This window comes from Lithobates pipiens, unplaced genomic scaffold (genome assembly GCF_037356315.1).
Source record: "Lithobates pipiens isolate NorthernLeopardFrog02 unplaced genomic scaffold, aLitPip1_a1.2 Scaffold_3, whole genome shotgun sequence".
NCBI classification, from domain to species: Eukaryota; Metazoa; Chordata; class Amphibia; order Anura; family Ranidae; genus Lithobates; species Lithobates pipiens.
The window spans coordinates 250,653,699-250,672,756 of record NW_027507790.1 but is presented as its reverse complement, the minus strand read 5'-3'; the positions used below and the strand labels follow the sequence as shown (position 1 = coordinate 250,672,756).

General features: G+C 44.2%; 1 protein-coding gene across 1 annotated transcript in view; it reads right to left on the bottom strand.

Annotated features, from left to right (window-relative positions):
- KATNAL2 (katanin catalytic subunit A1 like 2) overlaps positions 1–19,058 on the bottom strand; it is a 75,102-nt gene that overhangs the window by 41,758 nt on the left and 14,286 nt on the right. The window contains exons 2-4 of the mRNA XM_077463027.1: positions 11,207–11,277; positions 5,653–5,819; positions 2,106–2,151 (exon numbers count right to left, since the gene is read on the bottom strand). Coding sequence (XP_077319153.1) covers positions 2,106–2,151; positions 5,653–5,819; positions 11,207–11,277 — 284 coding nt within the window. The remainder of the gene's footprint in view (positions 1–2,105; positions 2,152–5,652; positions 5,820–11,206; positions 11,278–19,058) is intronic.

Below are 19,058 nucleotides of genomic sequence, written 5' to 3'. Positions count from 1 at the left end.
TAGGTGGCACTTGTGGGCATTGATAGGGGGCACCAATGGGCACTGTGGGAACTGGCAGGTGGCACTGTCAGGGGGTTCTGATGTGCACAGAGGAGGCAGATGTGCCCCCTTCCTCTTCGGGACCGAAGTCCCTTGAACATAAGCCGGTGATTTGCTTTTTTTTTTCTTCAAACTGTCAGCGTGAGGAGAAAAAAAAAAAATGATTACCGAGCTTTTGTTTACATCATGTGATCAGCTGTCATTGGCTGACAGCTGATCACATGGTAAGGGTCGGGAAGCTTTTCCCGCCTCCAACTAACAACTAAAATTTAAATTTTTCCATCAGCTCATCGCCCACAGTTATTACCTTTTGTACCACTTGCCCCACTCTATTAGACTGTAAGCTCTTATGAGCAGAGCCCTCTCAAGCCAGACATAGATGGATCGAACCAAACTGAGAGATTCTATCAATGGGCAGGCTGGATGCACTGAAGTCGATCACTGAAGTCGATCACCGGAATTAAAAAATAATCATGTGATAGTTTGTGATCATGTTTGATATTCTATGATCATTGTTCATGGAATTGCTTTTATAAGGGATCATTTTCAGTACAAAAAAAATGAATGAATCAAGTTTGTCAATTCAAAAGTTGGGGCAAAAATGTTTACTTTGCTTTTGAATGATTTGGAGTTGTGTGATACTCTCAGGAAATGATCACTCTGACCTCTGTCCAATGCTCATACAGTCAGATGCTTTAAAGGAGCACTTACTGGGCAGTTTCAATACCCACCAAATGTCCCCCAAAGTCAGGGCACAGTAGCTAAGTGGTTAGTACTTTCACTTAGCAGCACTAGGGCCATCAAATCCCAACCACGGCACTACCTGCAAGGAGTTTGCATGTTCCTGTGTGGGTTTCCTCTGGGTACTCTGTTTTTTTGGTAGGTTAATTGGCTCCTGCATAATTGGCCCTAGTAGGTGTATGTATTATTATTATTATTATACACGATTTATATAGCGCCAACAGTTTACGCAGCGCTTTACAATATATGGGGGGGGGGGGGCAACACAATTACAGTACAATACAAAAGGTACAGGAGGGCCCTGCTCATAGAGCTTACATTCTAAGGGAGGGGGTGGTACAAAAGGTAATAGATGCAGAGAATGATTTGATGGGGGTGGCTCGGGGACCGTTGTTAGGTGGGTGTGGGATAGGCTTCCCTGAATAAATGAGTTTTCAGGGATCTCCTAAAGGTGCACAGGGTAGGGGCTGATCGGACAGACTGGGGCAGGGAGTTCCAGAGGATGGGAGAGGCTCTGGAGAAGTCTTGAAGGCGAGCATGGGAGGAGGTAACAAGGAAGCTAGAAAGCAGGAGGTCCTGGAAGGAGCGGAGGGGACAATTTGGGTGATATCTGCAGATGAGGTTGGTGATGTAGATGGGGGCAATGTTGTGAATGGCCTTGTATGTTATGGTTAGCATTTTGAATTTTACATGGTGGGGAAGGGGGAGCCAGTGAAGGGATTGGCAGAGAGGGGCAGCAGTCACGGATCAATTAGTGAGGTGTATTAGTCTAGCAGCAGCATTCATAATAGACTGAAGGGGGGGGTAGCCTGCTTAAGGGTAGGCCATTAATGTATGAATGTATGTATAACCTTAGATTGTAGGCTACCTGAAAGCAGGGACTGATGTGAATATACAATATATTTGTAAATGAATGGAGTTGTAATATATAATAATAAAAGCAAGGTATGGACTTTACAAAAAAACAGACATTTATACTCACCTAGGTGGATGCAGCATTGATCCAATGCTGCATCTGTCCCCCGACAACTCTACACTGAGAACTGAGTGATCAAACACAGCTGATCGCTCAGTTCTCCCCTCTGCTCTGCCCCTCCAGCATTCACTGGAGCTCTGGGCTGTGAAGGGGATGGGAGGTGCTGGCTCAGGCTCAGAGCTGATCGGGATTGTCTATTTCCTGGCACCCATCTGTGCTTTGCGGATCAGGACGCAGTAGTGATGTAAGGATCAGCAGGAGGAACCGCTGTGCGCAGAGCTGTTCGCCAACCTATTTCAAAACTGTTCTATAATACAGTTCTAAGGATATACAAGAGTGCTACAGTTACCTTCTCAGCTTTCCTCCACTCCGTGGCTTTGAGCAAAGTTTACTGTCTGTATATGCAAAAAATAAAAAATAAAATAAACAGAGAAACATTATGCCTGCATACAAACATTTCATTAAACTGATATTAGTGCGAGATATACAGTATTTTTGCATGGTAAAACATATCACACTGGGCCGTCTAGCTGCTGTGCATCCCTCCTGGCATTTTTTTTGTGTGACTGGGAGGAACAAGTGCAACATCTAGCCACATTGCCTGCAGCCTGTCAAAGTCTTTGGCTGGGAAGAGAATGTTTAATAGCACTGCTACTGAGCACCTGGGCGAGACTAAAAGCACTGTCATTCTGTCACCTCGACCAATGTTAGTGGTTATTATTGCAGCCACTGACACAAATTCTTGGGGATTTTATGGAGGTTACTGAGACCAATGCTAGGGGTTATTATTGCATCCACTGACCCCAATGCTGAGGGTTATTATTGCATGCACTGATACCAATGCTGGAAGATATTATTACAGTCAATTACATTAATGCTTGGGGCTATTTTTGCATCTAATGACAAAAGTGCTAAGAATTACTATTGCAGCCACTAACATTAATGTTGGGGGTTATAATTGCATTCACTGACACCAAAGCTGGGGGTTATTATAACATTCATGGACACCAATACTGGGGGTAATTATTGAATTAATGGACAAATGCTGGGGGTTATTATTGCATTCATGGACAAATGCTGGGGGTTATTATTGCATTCATGGACACCAATACTGGGGGTAATTATTGCATTCATGAACAAATGCTGGGGGTTATTATTGCATTCATGGACACCAATGCTGGGGGTTATTATTGCACTCATGGACACCAATGCTGGGGGTTATTATTGCACTCATGGACACCAATGCTGGGGGTTATTATTGCACTCATGGACACCAATGCTGGGGGTTATTATTGCACTCATGGACACCAATGCTGGGGGTAATTATTGCATTCATGGACACCAATTCTGGGGGTAATTATTGCATTAATGGACAAATGCTGGGGGTTATTATTGCATTCATGGACAAATGCTGGGGGTTATTATTGCATTCATGGACAAATGCTGGGGTTTATTATTGCATTCATGGACAAATGCTGGGGGTTATTATTGCATTCATGGACGCCAATGCTGGGGATAATTATTGCATTCATGAACAAATGCTGGGGGTTATTATTGCATTCATGGACACCAATGCTGGGGGTTATTATTGCACTCATGGACACCAATGCTAGGGGTAATTATTGCATTCATGGACACCAATTCTGGGGGTAATTATTGCATTCGTGGACACCAAAGCTGGGGGTTATTATTGCATCCACTGACACCAATGTTGGGGGTTATTATTGCATTCACTAACACCAAAGATAGGGGTTATTACTGCAGTTACGCAAACCAAACCAATGCTGGGGGTTTTATTGTGGCTACTAACACCAATGAGAACTCTCTCTCTTCAGTATACATTGCAGTGCATTGGAAGAAATGCAGCAGTAATGGAATTTTGAGTGTCGAGTTGCGTTACAGCCTATTTACTTTGACTAGGCTGCCTAACCCCATGCAATGCACCTTAATGCATGAAAACAGGCTGCTTTTGTGTTGTCTTCAGGAAATGTCAGGGGCAGCACTCAAAGCCCTCTATTTTTTTATTTTTTTAAGTTGACCACCACTGCCCTAGTGCATTATTGTAATCCAAGGTTTGGGTGGCTGCAGAAAAGGCCTACTGTTGACTGTGGTGTTTCTGTTCCTGCTAAGTCACAGCTAAAGCTCTCCAACCAGAAAATCTCACACTCCCTGCTGTTTGAAGAGCTCTGAATCTGCACCAGAAATGTGCAGGCTTAAAGCGGAACTTCATCCAAAAGTGGAAGTTCCGGTTTCATCCCCCCCTCCCCCCTCTTCTGCTACATTTGGCATGTCATATTTAGGGGTAGCAGGGAACCTAGTTATGACAGGTACCTGCTCCCACTTCCTCTCGGATCGCCTAGGTGATCTGAGTGGAAGATCTCCTCCTTCCCTGCAGTCTTCTGGGACACAACACAGGCCCCAGAAAACTGCAGGATCATTCACAAACACAGAGAGGCTTGCGCATGCGCAGTGGACAGCTGGCTGTGAAGCCGAAAGCAGCATAGCCAGCTTCCCACAGTTAGGATGCCAGCGACAGGAACCCCGAAGGTTAGTGAAGAACTAGCCCAGGTGAGGACAGCGCTGGATCCAGGGGCAGGTAAGTGTCCTTTTATTAAAAGACAGCAGCTACAGTATTTGTAGCTGTTGACTTATTTTTTTAATTGGAGATCCTCTTTAACTGTAAAAGTTTATCATTTTTTTATATGAACAATACAACAGGAGGGGTTAGTAGATGCAAAAGTAGACAGGAACTTCTAGTTTTGCAGGAACAGAGCTAGGAAACATGTCAGGGAGATCTTGCTGTTGGGAGTATCTAAGATATATAAGAAGGGGCTGATTCAGCATTCCAGATTCTAACTAAAATGAAAACGGCATATAGCTACATCTCAGTATTAGGCAAGTAAATACTTTGCTTGTTAGTAGTATTAACCTGTTCACTTTGTGCACTGTACCAATTTTTTTAAATTACATTTGATAAGCTACACCTAGCGTTAAAGCTAAATTCCAGCTCTTTTGTTTAAAAAAAAAAGGCACACTATGAATTAAGTCCATCGAGGTGCATTGCACTCCCTGGGCTTAGCTCCTTTATTTATATCTGACAGCTTTATAGTACTCCCGGAAGACAGCCAATTCTGTTGTGTTTCTGAGAGAGCGATGCTGGACCTTCTGAGCACTGCATCTTGAACAAGAGAGTCGCTGTAGCTGCTATGCCCACCTCTCCCCTCCTCCTGCTCAATCACAGAAGCCTTTGTGTTATGTGAACAAACTGTAAAGGCTTCTCAGAATGGGTAGTAGAGGGGAGGGGTGAGCATAGCTGCTCTGTGTGCCTTCACAGTCTCCTGTAATTCCCAGCAGAGTAATAAACCCGCCAGATATAAATAACAGATAAGCCCAGGAGATGTCATGCAGCTCCCTCAACTTAACTCATGGCGGGTTATTTACTAAAGGCAAATCCACTTTGCACTGCAAGTGCACCCGGAAGTGCAGTCGCTGTAAATCTAAGGGGTAGATCTGAAATGAGGGGAAGCTCTGCTGATTTTAGCATCCAATCACGTGCAAGCTAAAATGCTTTTCTTTATATTTTCCTTGCATGTCCCCCTCGGATCTACATCGACTGCACTTCCAAGTGCACTTTCAAGTGTACTTGTAGTGCAAAGTTGATTTGCCTTTAGTAAATAACCCCCATAGTGCGCCTTCAATTTTTACATAGCGTCTGAATTCCTGAAATTCAGTTTTAACACAAATACTTTCTGCTCGTGTTGCAGGACAGAGGACAACTGCTATATAATATTTTGCGCTGCCTATCATTCCTGGAAACAGATGTCAGTGAGGATAACACACAAAGGTATACAAATCTAAATACAAAGTACCCTTTAAAATGCATTTCTACAACATACCATCATCAGATGACTTCTTAGTAATCTTTGGGTACTTCTGGAATTTAACAAAATAATAGCTCTCATATTCCATTAAAATGGTCTCCAGATCAATGTTATCACAGACGTCAAAGCGTCTCATACTTATTTTGGCCTCTTGTTCCAGAGTGTTTGCCGTGTCCACATAACTGCAATAAAAAAGTATAACAACCAGATTTCAATTTAAAGACAATCTACACAAAATTTAGAAGTGGCCCCTATACTCAATAACCCACACTTTCCTCCTGAACAAAATCCCCAACAATTTATGTGGTGGGTTAACAAAGGTCTTTACAGGATAGCACACTTCATAGATCACAAAGGGATCAGACAACAGGCTTACTTCCGGGAGACGTTACAGGTGTCCCAGATGGAATCTTTCCGTCTACATCAAATTACTCACTTCATAAAATCCCAAGCTACCGATCTGATAGACACAACCACTAGGACCTTGTTTGAAAATAAATGCTTATGCAGACCTGAGTCACAGGGAGGGATCTTGGAGGGATCTATGCCCTCTTCAACAATCAACAGACCAAGCCTTCATACCGGACCACATGGGATTCAGATCTAGGTGAGACTATAGAGGACTATAGAGGAGGAGGATTGGGGGCAATGGTCGACCATGGTGCACAAGGGAATACTCAATACTTCCCTGGTGGAGGGAAATTACAAGGTGCTGTCCGGGTGGTACCTACGTTCCGGCGAGGCTGGCGAAAATGTACCCCCGGCACTTCACCCCTTTGCTTCAGAGGGTACTATGTTACATGTCTGGTGGTCCTGTCCCAAGGTCCAGCGCTTTTGGATCAGAATATTCACCCTGGTCTGTTTAGTGACAGGACAAAATCTACCTAAAAATCCTAAGACCGCGCTGTTTGCAGACCTGCTGGACTAGACCCCTGGACATCTCCGAACTCTCATCTTCTTTATTTTTTCAGCAGCTAAAATTACAATAGCACGAGCATGGAAAACTCCAGTGGTCAGTCTTGCACTGGTAAAGAATAAAATTTCTTGGATCATGGTCAATGAAAAATTGACCAGCATCCTTAAAGACAGAGAGGCCAGATTTGACAGGGTGTGGTCCCCCTGGATTACGTACCTCAAGGCCCCATAGTTTCTAGAACTGGATAATTGGGGGCTCAGGCCGAGGGAAATTACTCCTACTTTGGATTCCTGACCTTTACTTTTTTCTTTTCCTTCCCTTCCCATCCTCCCCCCTCCTCGTCCTTATTTTATTTGAATTAATTTTACTCTAATTTACTTCTCTTCTCTTCCTCCTTATTTCTCTTTTTATGTTTAATGATTCAATTTATGGATACAAATGGAGAGTCCTGGAGCCTCTCTCTTCTCGACTCCGATGGAGGAACAATGTTAACTAACGCTAAATACCTAACCTCCTTTGGTGTCAAGGGCTCTGATCTTGAGATATACTAAAGGTGTTACAACTTGATCCAACATTACCAAGAAGTTATAAGTACTCCGCTCAAGTTCGAGTGGGCAGTAGCCTTACTTAACTATAATTATTGTTAGAATTTTACGTTGCAACCATATGGATTAGATATTTGATAACCTCTTAAGAGTGTAAAGATCTTTACGCAATGATATTCTATTTGTATCCCGACAAACTTTTGAATAAAAATATATTGAAAAAGAAAATTTAGAAGTGAATGTCCATCTCCATCTAAATATTCTTAGAACCTAAGTTTACCAGAAAAAGAACAGTAACTGGAACATTACAGTGACTGGGGGGGGGGACGGTTTCTACTAAACCAGAAGACAGCAGTGCAAAGAGCACATCACATTGATTGCGAGTATCATCCCCTGATGCCCGCCCACCCCTGCCATCGTAATCTTGTGGTGCAACAACAGCTGAGGGAGCCATTACAGGCACTCATGTAGAGCACCAACTATGCCTGCCCTATCTGCCCCCCTCTTCCAGTTATAGAAGCTGTACTATTGTTTTGTTTGCACAAATGTTTTTTCAATCATAGAAGAGATTGTACAGCTTTTATGGAGGAGGTAGGTGGAAAGGGCGGGCATAGTCCGGTTGCATACTGCTGTGGTTGACTAGCAGGTGGGTTGTGATTTGTGCAATTACCACCATAGCTGCTTAACTGCAGGCCACTATAGGATAAGCTGTTTTCTCATCACTCATTTATGCACACAATGGGTAAGATTTACTAAAACAGGAGAACGCAGAATCTTATGTAGCTGTGCATTGTAGCCAATCAGCTTCTAACTTCAGCTTGTTCAATTATGCTTTGACATAAAAACTGGAAGCTGGTTGGTTTCTAGGCAGAGCTGCACCAGATTTTGCACTCTCCAGTTTGAGTAAATCTCCCCCCTTCCTTCCCCTCTTCTCCTTCAGTCAGTCTCTCTCCTTGATGTGCCCTTGAGCTCACCCCCAAATGGAAGGCCAGCATAGGTGTGTGCACATAGTGTGCCGGCTGTGCCTTGGCACACCCTAATCACCTAGTGCATATTAGTATTATCGCTCAGTGTGCCGGCAGGGAGATGGAAAAAATCTCCCTCTTGCCCCATTTACTTAAGCACTTCTCTTTCACTGTGCCAGCAGAGAGAATAAAGTATCAGGGCCATATACATGTAGACACACACGCACATGCATGTGTGTTTGAGCTTTGGGGTGCACACCCTAATGCAATAGGCTGCGCACACCTATGAAGACCAACATCGCTGACTTATTACTTGGTAAAACTAAGGTAAAATAAAAGTATAATATGTAGCTACCTTTAAATGTATACTTGCAATGGTTCCAATTTCTGGTTTTCTAAATATGTGTATTCTATTCTATACAGATTATCCTTCTCCCATCCTCCTGAGGAAATGAGTTACCCGTGAAACATGTAGAGGAATTTTGTGAATCCCCACACATGGGGCGGAGTCTGTTCCAATGAGCAGGGGGGATCAGCTCACGTAGGATGAAAGGTCTGTGTCCGCTCAGTTTCTGGCGAGTGGATACAGACAGACCCCGCTCTGCTCTAAGGATGGAAGGGAGTAAACAAACTCCGCTGTCCATTTACACCCGACTGCCCTCCAATCCGATTCACTCAAACAGAAAAGGACGGATCCCCTTCTATTTTTTTTTTTTAGCGGACCAAATTGAACCCAGAGGTATGTGGGTTTGGACAAAAACAAGTCTGTTTACATACACCTAACCATAGGAATGTATGGACCTTCTGATCAGGTTTTCCTCAAAAACAGGTAGACCTGATCGGATTGCCAGTGTGAAAGGGGCCAACAGTCACCATGAAAAAATATGGGTGTGTTTCAAAAAGGGGTTATGAAGCCTCAAACTTGATTAGAATCATGGAAAGTACTGATTATAGGCTTCCACTAATGAGGGAGGTTGTTTGATATATTGGAGCACTTTTAAGCTGTATTTTATCTACAATATGTGAAAAAAGTAGTCTTGTTTTAGTTGTAATCCTTAAATACCTCCAAAGTACATTTGACAACAAATTGAGTATACGTTTAAGGAATGTGGTACCCTTAATTATACCTGCAAATTCCCACCAATAGTGATTACTTTAAAAGAGAAGTGTGGGAATTTTTTTAATTTTAGAATCATGCTTACCTAGGTGGGTGCAGCATCGATCTGATCCGATCGATCCGATGCTGCATCTCTGTCCCCCACCAGCTCTAAGGCTAAGAACCGAGCGATCATACACCACTGATCACTTGGGATCACTTGGGATCACTTGGTTCTCAGAGCTTCCTGAGCAGAGAGCATCTGTCCACCTCCAGCTCTAAGGCCCCGTACACACTATCAGTTTTTCTGCTGAGTTTTTCCTTCAGATTTACCAAAACCATATAATATCATGTCAAACCTTAGGAGTTTCAATGTGTATGCAATCCGGCAGGCTCTTCTACTACATGGTTTTGGTAAACCTGAAGGAAAAAAATCAGCAGATAATCTGAAAGCGTGTATGGGGCTTAAGGCTGAGAACCGAGAGATCAAACACCGCTGATCGCTTGGTTCTCAAAGCTCCTTGAGCAGAGAGCTGGTGACTGTCAGTTACAGCTCTCTGTTCTGCCTTCCACACTCACTGGATGGCTGGGCTGTGGAGGGGACGGGAGCAGTAGGTTCAGGCTCTTAGCAACTCACTGAGAGACTGAGCCGAATGTCAGTCCTTGCATGTAGACGGATCCCGACCATATGGTTGCCATCTTTCCCAAGCCTGAACCGGCTATGTGATGTCACATGACATCGGGCTTCAGCCCACTGGCAGCTGAAAATAGGTCACAGGAGGGCAGAATGAACTGCACTCCTGTGATCTGCAGGAGAAGTACAGCCACACGAGCTGTGATATGTGATATATTAAACAGACCAAAAGCCAGAAAATAAAGCCGGCCATAGATGGATTGAAATTCTCTTATGCCGCATACACACGACCGGACTTTTCAAGGGACTAGGTCTGACAGACTTTCGACGGAGTTCTGACAGAGTTCTGACGGACTTTCCGAATGAACGGACTTGGACACACACAATCACACAAAAGTCTGACGGATTCGAACGTGATGACGTACGACTGGACTAGAATAAGGAAGTTCATAGCCAGTAGCCAATAGCTGCCCTAGCGTCTTTTTTTGTCCATCGGACTAGCATACACACGAGCGGATTTCTCGGTAGGAACTGGGTCCGGCGGAGTTATGCCGGAAAAATTTGAAACATGTTCCATTTCTAAAGTCTGTCAGACTTTTGCAAATCAAAAGTCCGCTGCAGCCCACACACCATCGAATCATTCCGTCGGACTTTTGATGTTGAAAAGTCCGGTCGTGTGTACGCGGCATTAGGCTGGTCATAGATTATGCAATTTTCTTTCCTTCAACCACAAATTGAAGGAAAGAAAACCACTCAATTCTGCCATCAATACAGTCAGTGTTGATGGGGGATCTCTCCTGGTGTGTTATTCCTGCTTAATTTCACCCCATCTATGGGCAGGCTATAGCCAGCAGCAGTAATTGTATGGAAAAAAAAAGATACAGGCTGGTTGTCAATAGATCGACTTCAGTACAACCAACCTGTTGGGTTTCTTTTTTGTATGAATACTGCCACCGGCTATATCCAGCAGCAGTAATCATTGTATTCTGACCACGAGGAAACCTTCCACTGTCAGAAAACAATGGTGAAGCCGGAAGGATTCCCCCATCAATGCTGACTGCATTTGATGGGGGGGATTAAGCTATTTTCTTTCCTTCGACCCATGGTTGAAAGAAAGAAAATTGTATGATCTATGGTCCGCCCAATATAAGTTCATTGTTAGGAATAACAAAAAGATTAAAGGATAAGTTCACCTTTTGTACCATGTTATACCATATTCAAGGTGTAACATGTAACACGTTACAAATGCACCACCCCCGCGTCCCTATTTTGGCAGAAAGTGGGGGATCTTGTGAAAGCACCACTTCTGGAAATGTTAGACTCACCAGACTACCAGTCCAGGCCTGTAAAATACACCAAGATGGGAGTTTTGCCTAACAAATAAGAATATAGTACTCTGTATTCTGTACTCACCCTTCCTGCATAAGGTAATGCATAATAAGGATCAGGAGGTTCTTTCTTCTGGCCTCTGTCCTGAGTTCATCCTGGAAAACGGAAATGGTCAATTTGAATTAGTTAGTAATAAACATTAGTATACCAGCGAACACAAATGCACGGCCTCTGGTATGTGCTGGGAGACAATTGGCTAATTCGCTGGCCCCAGTGCATCGCAGAGTTTTCTTTTTTCACAGAACTTTATTGAAATGTCATTTCTATTCACCACAGCAACAATGCGATGTGGTGGTTTGCGTTGCAGTATTAAGCCCTTTTGAGTGTTTTTTATGCCAAAAAGCTCCTCAATTGAATGCACATGACAGGAAATTTTTTTCTGCTTTTGCACTCCTATGTGCATGCAGTTTAATATGGAAGGACGTTTAGAGTAGGAGTCGACCAATTATCGGAGAGGCCGATTCTTGGGGGCCGATATTCAAATTTTTCAAATTATCGGTATTGGTCAGAAACCTGCCGATATTGGTCAGACCACCTCCCCCTTGTCCCCCCCCGTGGCGCTCGCTGCAGTCACTGCCAATCTCTGTCAGTGGTGCAGCGGGGCAGCAGAGAGATGACATCATTTCTCACTGCCCGCCTCACATCACCACTGTTCTGCCCCTACAGCAGGGCCGCGAAGGCTGCTCTTGACGAAGCTGCAACCACGGGCGAGCAGAGAGATAGTTACATCAGCTCTCACTGCCGGCCCGCATGTGGAAGTTTACCCACTCAATCGGTGGGAGAGGCTGCCAGAAGTAGTGTTAAGTAGTGACAAGCTGCATATGGGTGCCAAGTGACACACTGCATCTGGGTGGCAGGAGAGGGTGGCAAGTGACACACTGCACCTGGGTGGCAGGAGAGGGTGGCAAGTGACACACTGCATCTGGGTGGCAAGTGACATACTGCATCTGGGTGGCAGGTGACAGTGGCAAGTGATATACAGCATCCAGGTGGCGGGTGACAGGTGACAGTGGCAAATGACATACGCTCCATCTGATGACAGGTGACAGTGGCAAGTGACACGCTGCACCTAGTGGCAAGGTGATAGTTAACAATAAAACCTGGAAGCTGATTGGTTTCTATGCAGGTGTGTGTGGATATCTCATGCCTGCAATTTCTCCAAAACAAAGTAAAGCTAAAGCTGAAATAAAGCCTCTCAAAAGCGTTATGTGCTTCAAGCGAGCTTTGCCATAGACTTCTATGGAGGTTTGGAAGACACTTTGAAGCACCACTAAGCTACATGGGGTATCATTTTTGAAGCAAAACCAAAGCAAAGCAAAAGCAAGGTGTAAACAGAACTGTAAGCTAACCAGGGGCTTTGACTGGCATTCAGAGAGCTTTAACAAAGGTTGTCCAAAGCCTTGCTTTGAAGCAAGTGTAAACTAGCCCTTACGCCAATTTATTGGCATATAGTCATAAAATCAGAAAGATAAAAAGTAGATACAACAAAGTGCATAGTAAAAAATTTCAATATACATACAAATACATAGAAATGTATTGCACAGTACCCAGAACTGTGGGATATGTACCCCCTAGCAGCCTGGTGTGGACCAGCTATGGGGATCCCAGGTTGTAACCCGACATGTTTCACACTGAATCCTTCTTCAAAGGGTACACAAACATGTTATAGGGCAACAAATAAACAATTAGCATAATCATCCAAAATGGAAGTAATAAATGTAAATATATATACAGCGCAGTACATAATGTTGCAATCCAGCACTTTTTTTCAGGGGGAACTTGGTGGAACTCAGTTCCACCACCTCTGGCTCAGAACCTTGGGGCTGCTCACCACAATCACTTGTAAACACAGAAGTCTGGTTTCTATGTTTACAAGTAGCAGCTCTGCACTCTGTGGGTAACCCCCCTGAACTTTGCACTCTGTATGCAATGCAATCCTGGTATTTAATGGCCCTTTAAGACCCTCCTACTGTTCCTAAAATTTGACTGACCACACCCACTATCTGATGTGATTTGGAGGGTGTGTGTGGGTGGAGGGGTTTTGGGGGGTCGTGGTTGAGTTCCAGCACCTATTGTTTAAGAAAAAAAGCCCTGCTGCAATCAAATATAGAGGTTAAACAACACTTACATACCTGTATGTAGTAGGACACACAAAATATGTATGTGTTTTATTTTTTTTATATTTTGTGTCATCGTACTACATATGTAAGTGTTATTTAACCTCTATATATTTGATTGTAACATTATGTACTGCACTGTATATATATATTTACATTTATTACATCCATTATGGATGATACGCATTCTATATGCTAATTGTTTATTTGTTGCACTATAGAATTTGTGTGTACTCTAAAATTAAAACCCTTTGAAGAAGGATTCAGTGCGAAACATGTTGGGGTACAACCTGGGATTCCCATAGCTGGTCCACACCAGGCTGCTGGTGGGGCCATATGCCACAGTTGTGGGTACTGTGCAATCCATTTCTATGTATTTGTATACAATTTTTTACTATGCACTTTGTTGTATCTACTTTTTATCTTTCTGATTTTAGGACTATATACCAATAAATTGGCGTAAGCCTTTTCTCTTACTACTTGTTTCTCTAACTGCCTCAAAGTCCCTGAGGTTTTTTTTGCTGCTACTGTATGCAGTTTTCTTCTATTGCAACTGTTCTGGTAAGGAGACTTGCTGCAAACACCGTGGTGTTGTGTGCACTTCTTATTGCACTGAAGCTGGTGTGGGGATTTCATCTGTCCTTCAAATACCGTAATGGTGACCCCACAATAGGGATAAAACTTTTTCACAGGAGGGAGTTTAATAAGACTCGTGGCCACTCATTAAAATTAGAAGAAAATTGGTTTAAACTTAAACTACGTAGAGGGTTCTTTACTGTAAGTGCGGCAAGGATGTGGAATTCCCTTCCACAGGCGGTGGCCTCAGCGAGGGGCATCGATAGTTTCAAGAAACTATTAGATAAGCACCTGAATGACCACAACATACAGAAATATACAATGTAATACTGATATATAATCACACACATATGTTGGACTTGATGGACTTGTGTCTTTTTTCAACCTCACCTACCATGTAAATATTTGTCATATGAACTTTATTTGTCATCTTAGTCTATATTTTTAGCACTGATCACAAACATGTTATACTTACCTGCTCTGTGCAATGGTTTTTCACAGAGCAGCCTGGATCCTCTTCTTTTTGGGTCCCCTATCAGCAGTCCTGGCTCCTCCTCCTTGTCTATATTTTTAGCACTGATCCCTGTATTAGTGTCATTGATTCCCCAAAAAAGTGTCAGTTAGTATCCGATTTGTCCGCCGCAATATCGCAGTCCCGCTATAAGACGTTGATAGCCGCCATTACCAGTGAAAAAGAAATAAAATTCTATAAATATATCCCATAGTTTGTAGACGCTATGACTTTTGTGCAAACCAATCAATATACACTTATTACTTTTTTGGGTTTTTTTTAACCAAAAATATGTAGCAGAATACATATTGGCCTAAATTGATGAAGAAAGTCGATTTTTGACATTTTTTTTATTGGATAAGTTTTATAGCAGAAAGTAAAAAATATTATTATTTTTTTTCAAAATTGTCGATCTTTTTTTTTGTTTATAGCCCAAAAAATAAAAATAAAGCGCAGAGGTGATTAAATACCACCAAAAGAAAGCTCTATTTATGGAAAAAAAAAAGGACAAACATTTCATTTGGGTACAGCATCGCACAGCCGGGCAATTGTCAGTTAAAGTAACGCAGTGCAGTATCGCAAAAAATGGCCTGGGGAGTAAAGCTTCCGAAGCTGAAATGGTTAAACTAATTGTAAAGGTTGTGATTTTTTTTTTTTTTTTTTAATTACAAACATGTTATACTTACCTGCTCTGTGCAATGTTTTTGCACAGAGCAGCCTTCTTTTTGGGTCCCCTGTCACCAGTCCTGGCTCTTCCCCTTTGCCAAATGCCCCCAGTAGCAAGCCTCTTTTAATTTTGAGGCACTTGAGCAGGCTCGCTCCTGAGCCGCACGCCTGTGACTGGCTCGGCCCCGCCCCCGCTCTTTCCTCATTGGCTCACTGGCTGTGATTGACAGCAGCAGGAGCAATTGGCTCCTGCTGCTCTGTGAGCCAATGAGGAGAGAGAAAACCAGCTGCTGCTCTCATGCCCATCGCTGGATCGAAATGGGACTGTGGGGTTGGACAGCAGCACCCAGAAGGTGTTTTATCTTAATGCATAGAATGTATTAGGGTAAAAAAAAAAAAACTTTAACCCCTTGAACTAGCACACCGCGACCATGTGCATTACACGAATGGCACTTGCATAAGTTCCCTATATGGGTCACGCTCAGGGGGGTAGAATTCCTGCCGTGGCCGCAAAGAGATGCATCCCGGCTACAGCATGTGTACACTTCTCTTCTGCTAGAGGGGAGTGGTTGGGAGAGGTAAAAGCGCAGCTCAACTGCAGGGTTTTTCCACCCCTAGTGTGAAGGAAGCCCTTTTATCTGCCCGGAGCTCAGTTTTGTTTGGTGCGAGCAAAGCGTTATTTTTCCTGAAAATCTCCAGAAATGTAGAAAAGCTGATTTTAGCTACAGTGTAATCACAGTGCTTAATGGCCATGGAAAGGATATAGGCTGTAATTATTACGATGCAAATAGATGTTAAAATCTTTGAATGTTAACTAACATAAAAATGTTTAAAAACTAATGACTGAAAACACTTTCATTAAACCCAACTGCTCCACTCCATCTACAAATAATTAGTACGCGCCGGGAAAAAAAATAGGCAGGGAAGGCATCCATTCTAAAAAGCAATTAAAACATTAAGTGCTTCTATAAATGAACATTGCTTATTAAGTGGATTAGCTTAATGAAATGTTTCCAAATCAGAGGAATAGGCTTGTGAAGTGTAGATGTCTATTTAGGGGGGGAACTATCTTGCATTATCAAGTAGTACCAAATTATCTTTTTGAAATAGAAGTTTTTGTGTTGTTTATTACCCATCAGTAATCCCCATGACAATACCTTCTTCTGCTTTTCTCTCCAAAAAGACGGACCCACCTTTATTAGGCATCATCCAGGGTCACCACCTACTTTCTGAACTGGGATGCCGGTGTCTTGTAAAATACAGTCCCCCATCAGAAGCTGTCCCCTGCGTACTGCGCATGCGCAGTACACAGGAACACAGATTCCGAAAATTGCCGAGGACGAACGGCGCCTGCGCCGTGAGTCCAGGTTCTATCCCCACTATCCAAGTGGACATAGAGTTAGAATAAAAAAGAGCCGAGCGGAGCGAGGCCGAGCCCGAAGCGTGGCGAGCGAAGCTCGCCCGCGAGGGGCCCTCTAAAATTCTTAACCCTATGTCCGCTTGGATAGTGGGGCTACCGCCTCCACTCACGGCGCAGGCGCCGTTCAACTTCGGACTTTTTCCGAAGCTTCGGCTGCTCCGTACTGCGCATGCGCAGTACGGAGCGGACAGCAAATGATGGCCGGACTGTATTAGGCAGAACACCGGCTCAGTCTAGGAAATGTTCTTATTTCTGGCAGCACCATCCACAACCTCCTGGGAAATGTCACAGGTCCCAGGAGGATGCGGGACCATTCAGAAAGCCTAGCAAGTCTCGCACATGTGCAGTGGGGAGCCACCTGTGAAACACTAGGAAGTCACAGCCGTCTTTCCACATCCAAGGTGGCATCATCAGGGAACCTGGGAAGAGAATTCCACATCCTTGCTGCACTTACAGTAAAGAACCCTCTACGCAGTTTAACCACTTGAGACCCGCGCTATAGCCGAATGACGGCTACAGCGCGGATCTCCTTTGCCGGGACTACGTCTATTGACGTTGTCCCGTGCACGAGTGGCCTGCGCGCCCCCTGAGGGGCGCGCTCTGTGATCGGCGAGTCTATGAGACTCGCCTAATCACCAATCCGAGCAAGGGGTCGATCCCGACCCCTTATCACGTGATCAGCTGTCAGCCAATGACAGCTGATCATGTGATATAACGGAGCCGGTAATCGGCTATTATTCCTCCTCGCGCTCACAGCGCGAGGAGAAAAAAAAAAGAGCCGATCACCGGCGGCCGTGATCAGGACATCAGTCCCGATCACGGCCAGCCCTGCCAGTGCCCATCTGCCCCCTGCCAGTGCCCACCTGCCCCCTCATCACTAAACAGCATTAAAAAATAAGTGCCCCCCCGTCAGTGCCACCCAGCAGTGCCCATAGTGCCACCCAGCAGTGCCCACAGTGCCACCCAGCAGTGCCCACAGTGCCACCCAGCAGTGCCCACAATCTGCCTCAACAAAGGTGCTGCACCCCAGTGTCACATATCCGTGCCCATCAGTGTCATCTACCAGTGCCCATCAGTGCCGCCCATCAGTGCCCAGCAGTGCCACCTATCAGTGCCCATCAGTCCCATCTATCAGTGGTACCTATCAGTGCCCCTTAGTGCCACCCATCCGTGCCACCCATCTGTGCCACCCATCCGTGCCATCTTATCTGTGCCCATCTTTGCCCATCAGTGCCGCCTTATCTGTGCCCATCGGTGCCGCCTTATCTGTGCCTATTAGTGCCGCCTTAACTATGCCTATCAGTGCCCACCAGTGCAGCCTATCAGTGCCCACCAATACAGCCTATCAGTGCCCACCAATGCAGCCTATCAGTGCCCACCAGTCCAGCCTATCAGTGCCGCCTCATCAGCGCACTTCAATGAAGGAGAAAAATGACCTGTTTGCAAAATTTTATAACAAACTATTAAACATGATTTTTTTTTTTTTTTTGTTTGTTTAGCAAAAAATAAAACTCCGAGCTGTAATTAAATACCACCAAAAGAAAGCTCTATTTGTGGGAAAAAAAATGATAAAAATGTCATTTGGGTACAGTGTTGTATGCCCGCGCAATTGTCATTCAAAGTGCATCAGCGCTGAAAGCTGAAAATTGGTCTGGGACTGAGGGGGGTTTAAGTGCCCAGTAAGCAAGTGGTTAAGGTTAAACCTCTTTTTTTCTAATTTTATTGAGTGGCCACGAGTCTTGTTGAACTCCCTTTCGCAAAAAAGTTTTATCCCTATTGTGGGGTCACCAGTACGGTATTTGTATATTGAAATCATGTCTCCTCTCAAGTGTCTCTTCTCCAGAGAGAATAAGTTCAGTGCTCACAACCTTTCCTCATAACTAATATCCTCCAGACCCTTTATTAGCTTTGTTGCCCTTCTTTGTACATCGCTCCATTTCCAGTACATCCTTCCTGAGGACTGGTGCCCAGAACTGGACAGCATATTCCAGGTGCGGCCGGACCAGAGTCTTGTAAAGCGGGAGAATTATCGTTTTATCTCTGGAGTTGATCCCCTTTTTAATGCCAATATTCTGTTTGCTTTGTTAGCAGCAGCTTGGCATTGCATGCCATTGCTAAGCCTATCATCTACTAGGACCCCCAGGTCCCTTTCCATCATAGATTCCCCCCAGAGGTTCTCCCCCCAGTGTATAGATTGCATTCATATTTTTGCCACCCAAATGCATTATTTTACATTTCTCTACATTGAACCTCATTTGCTATGTAGTTGCCCCCCCCCCCTATTAATTTGTTCAGATCTTCTTGCGGTTTCCACATCCTGAATAGAAGTTATTGCCCTGCTTAGCTTAGTATCTTCCGCAAATACAGAGATTGAACTGTTTACCCCATCCTCCAGGTCGTTCATGAACAAATTAAATAGGATTGGTCCCAGCACAGAACCCGGGGGAATGGCACTACCCACCCCGGACCATTCTGAGTAATCCATTTATCACCACCCTCTGAACTCGCCCTTGTAGCCAGTTTTCAATCCATGTACTCACCCTATGGTCCATGCCAACGGACCTTACTTTGTATAGTAAACGTTTA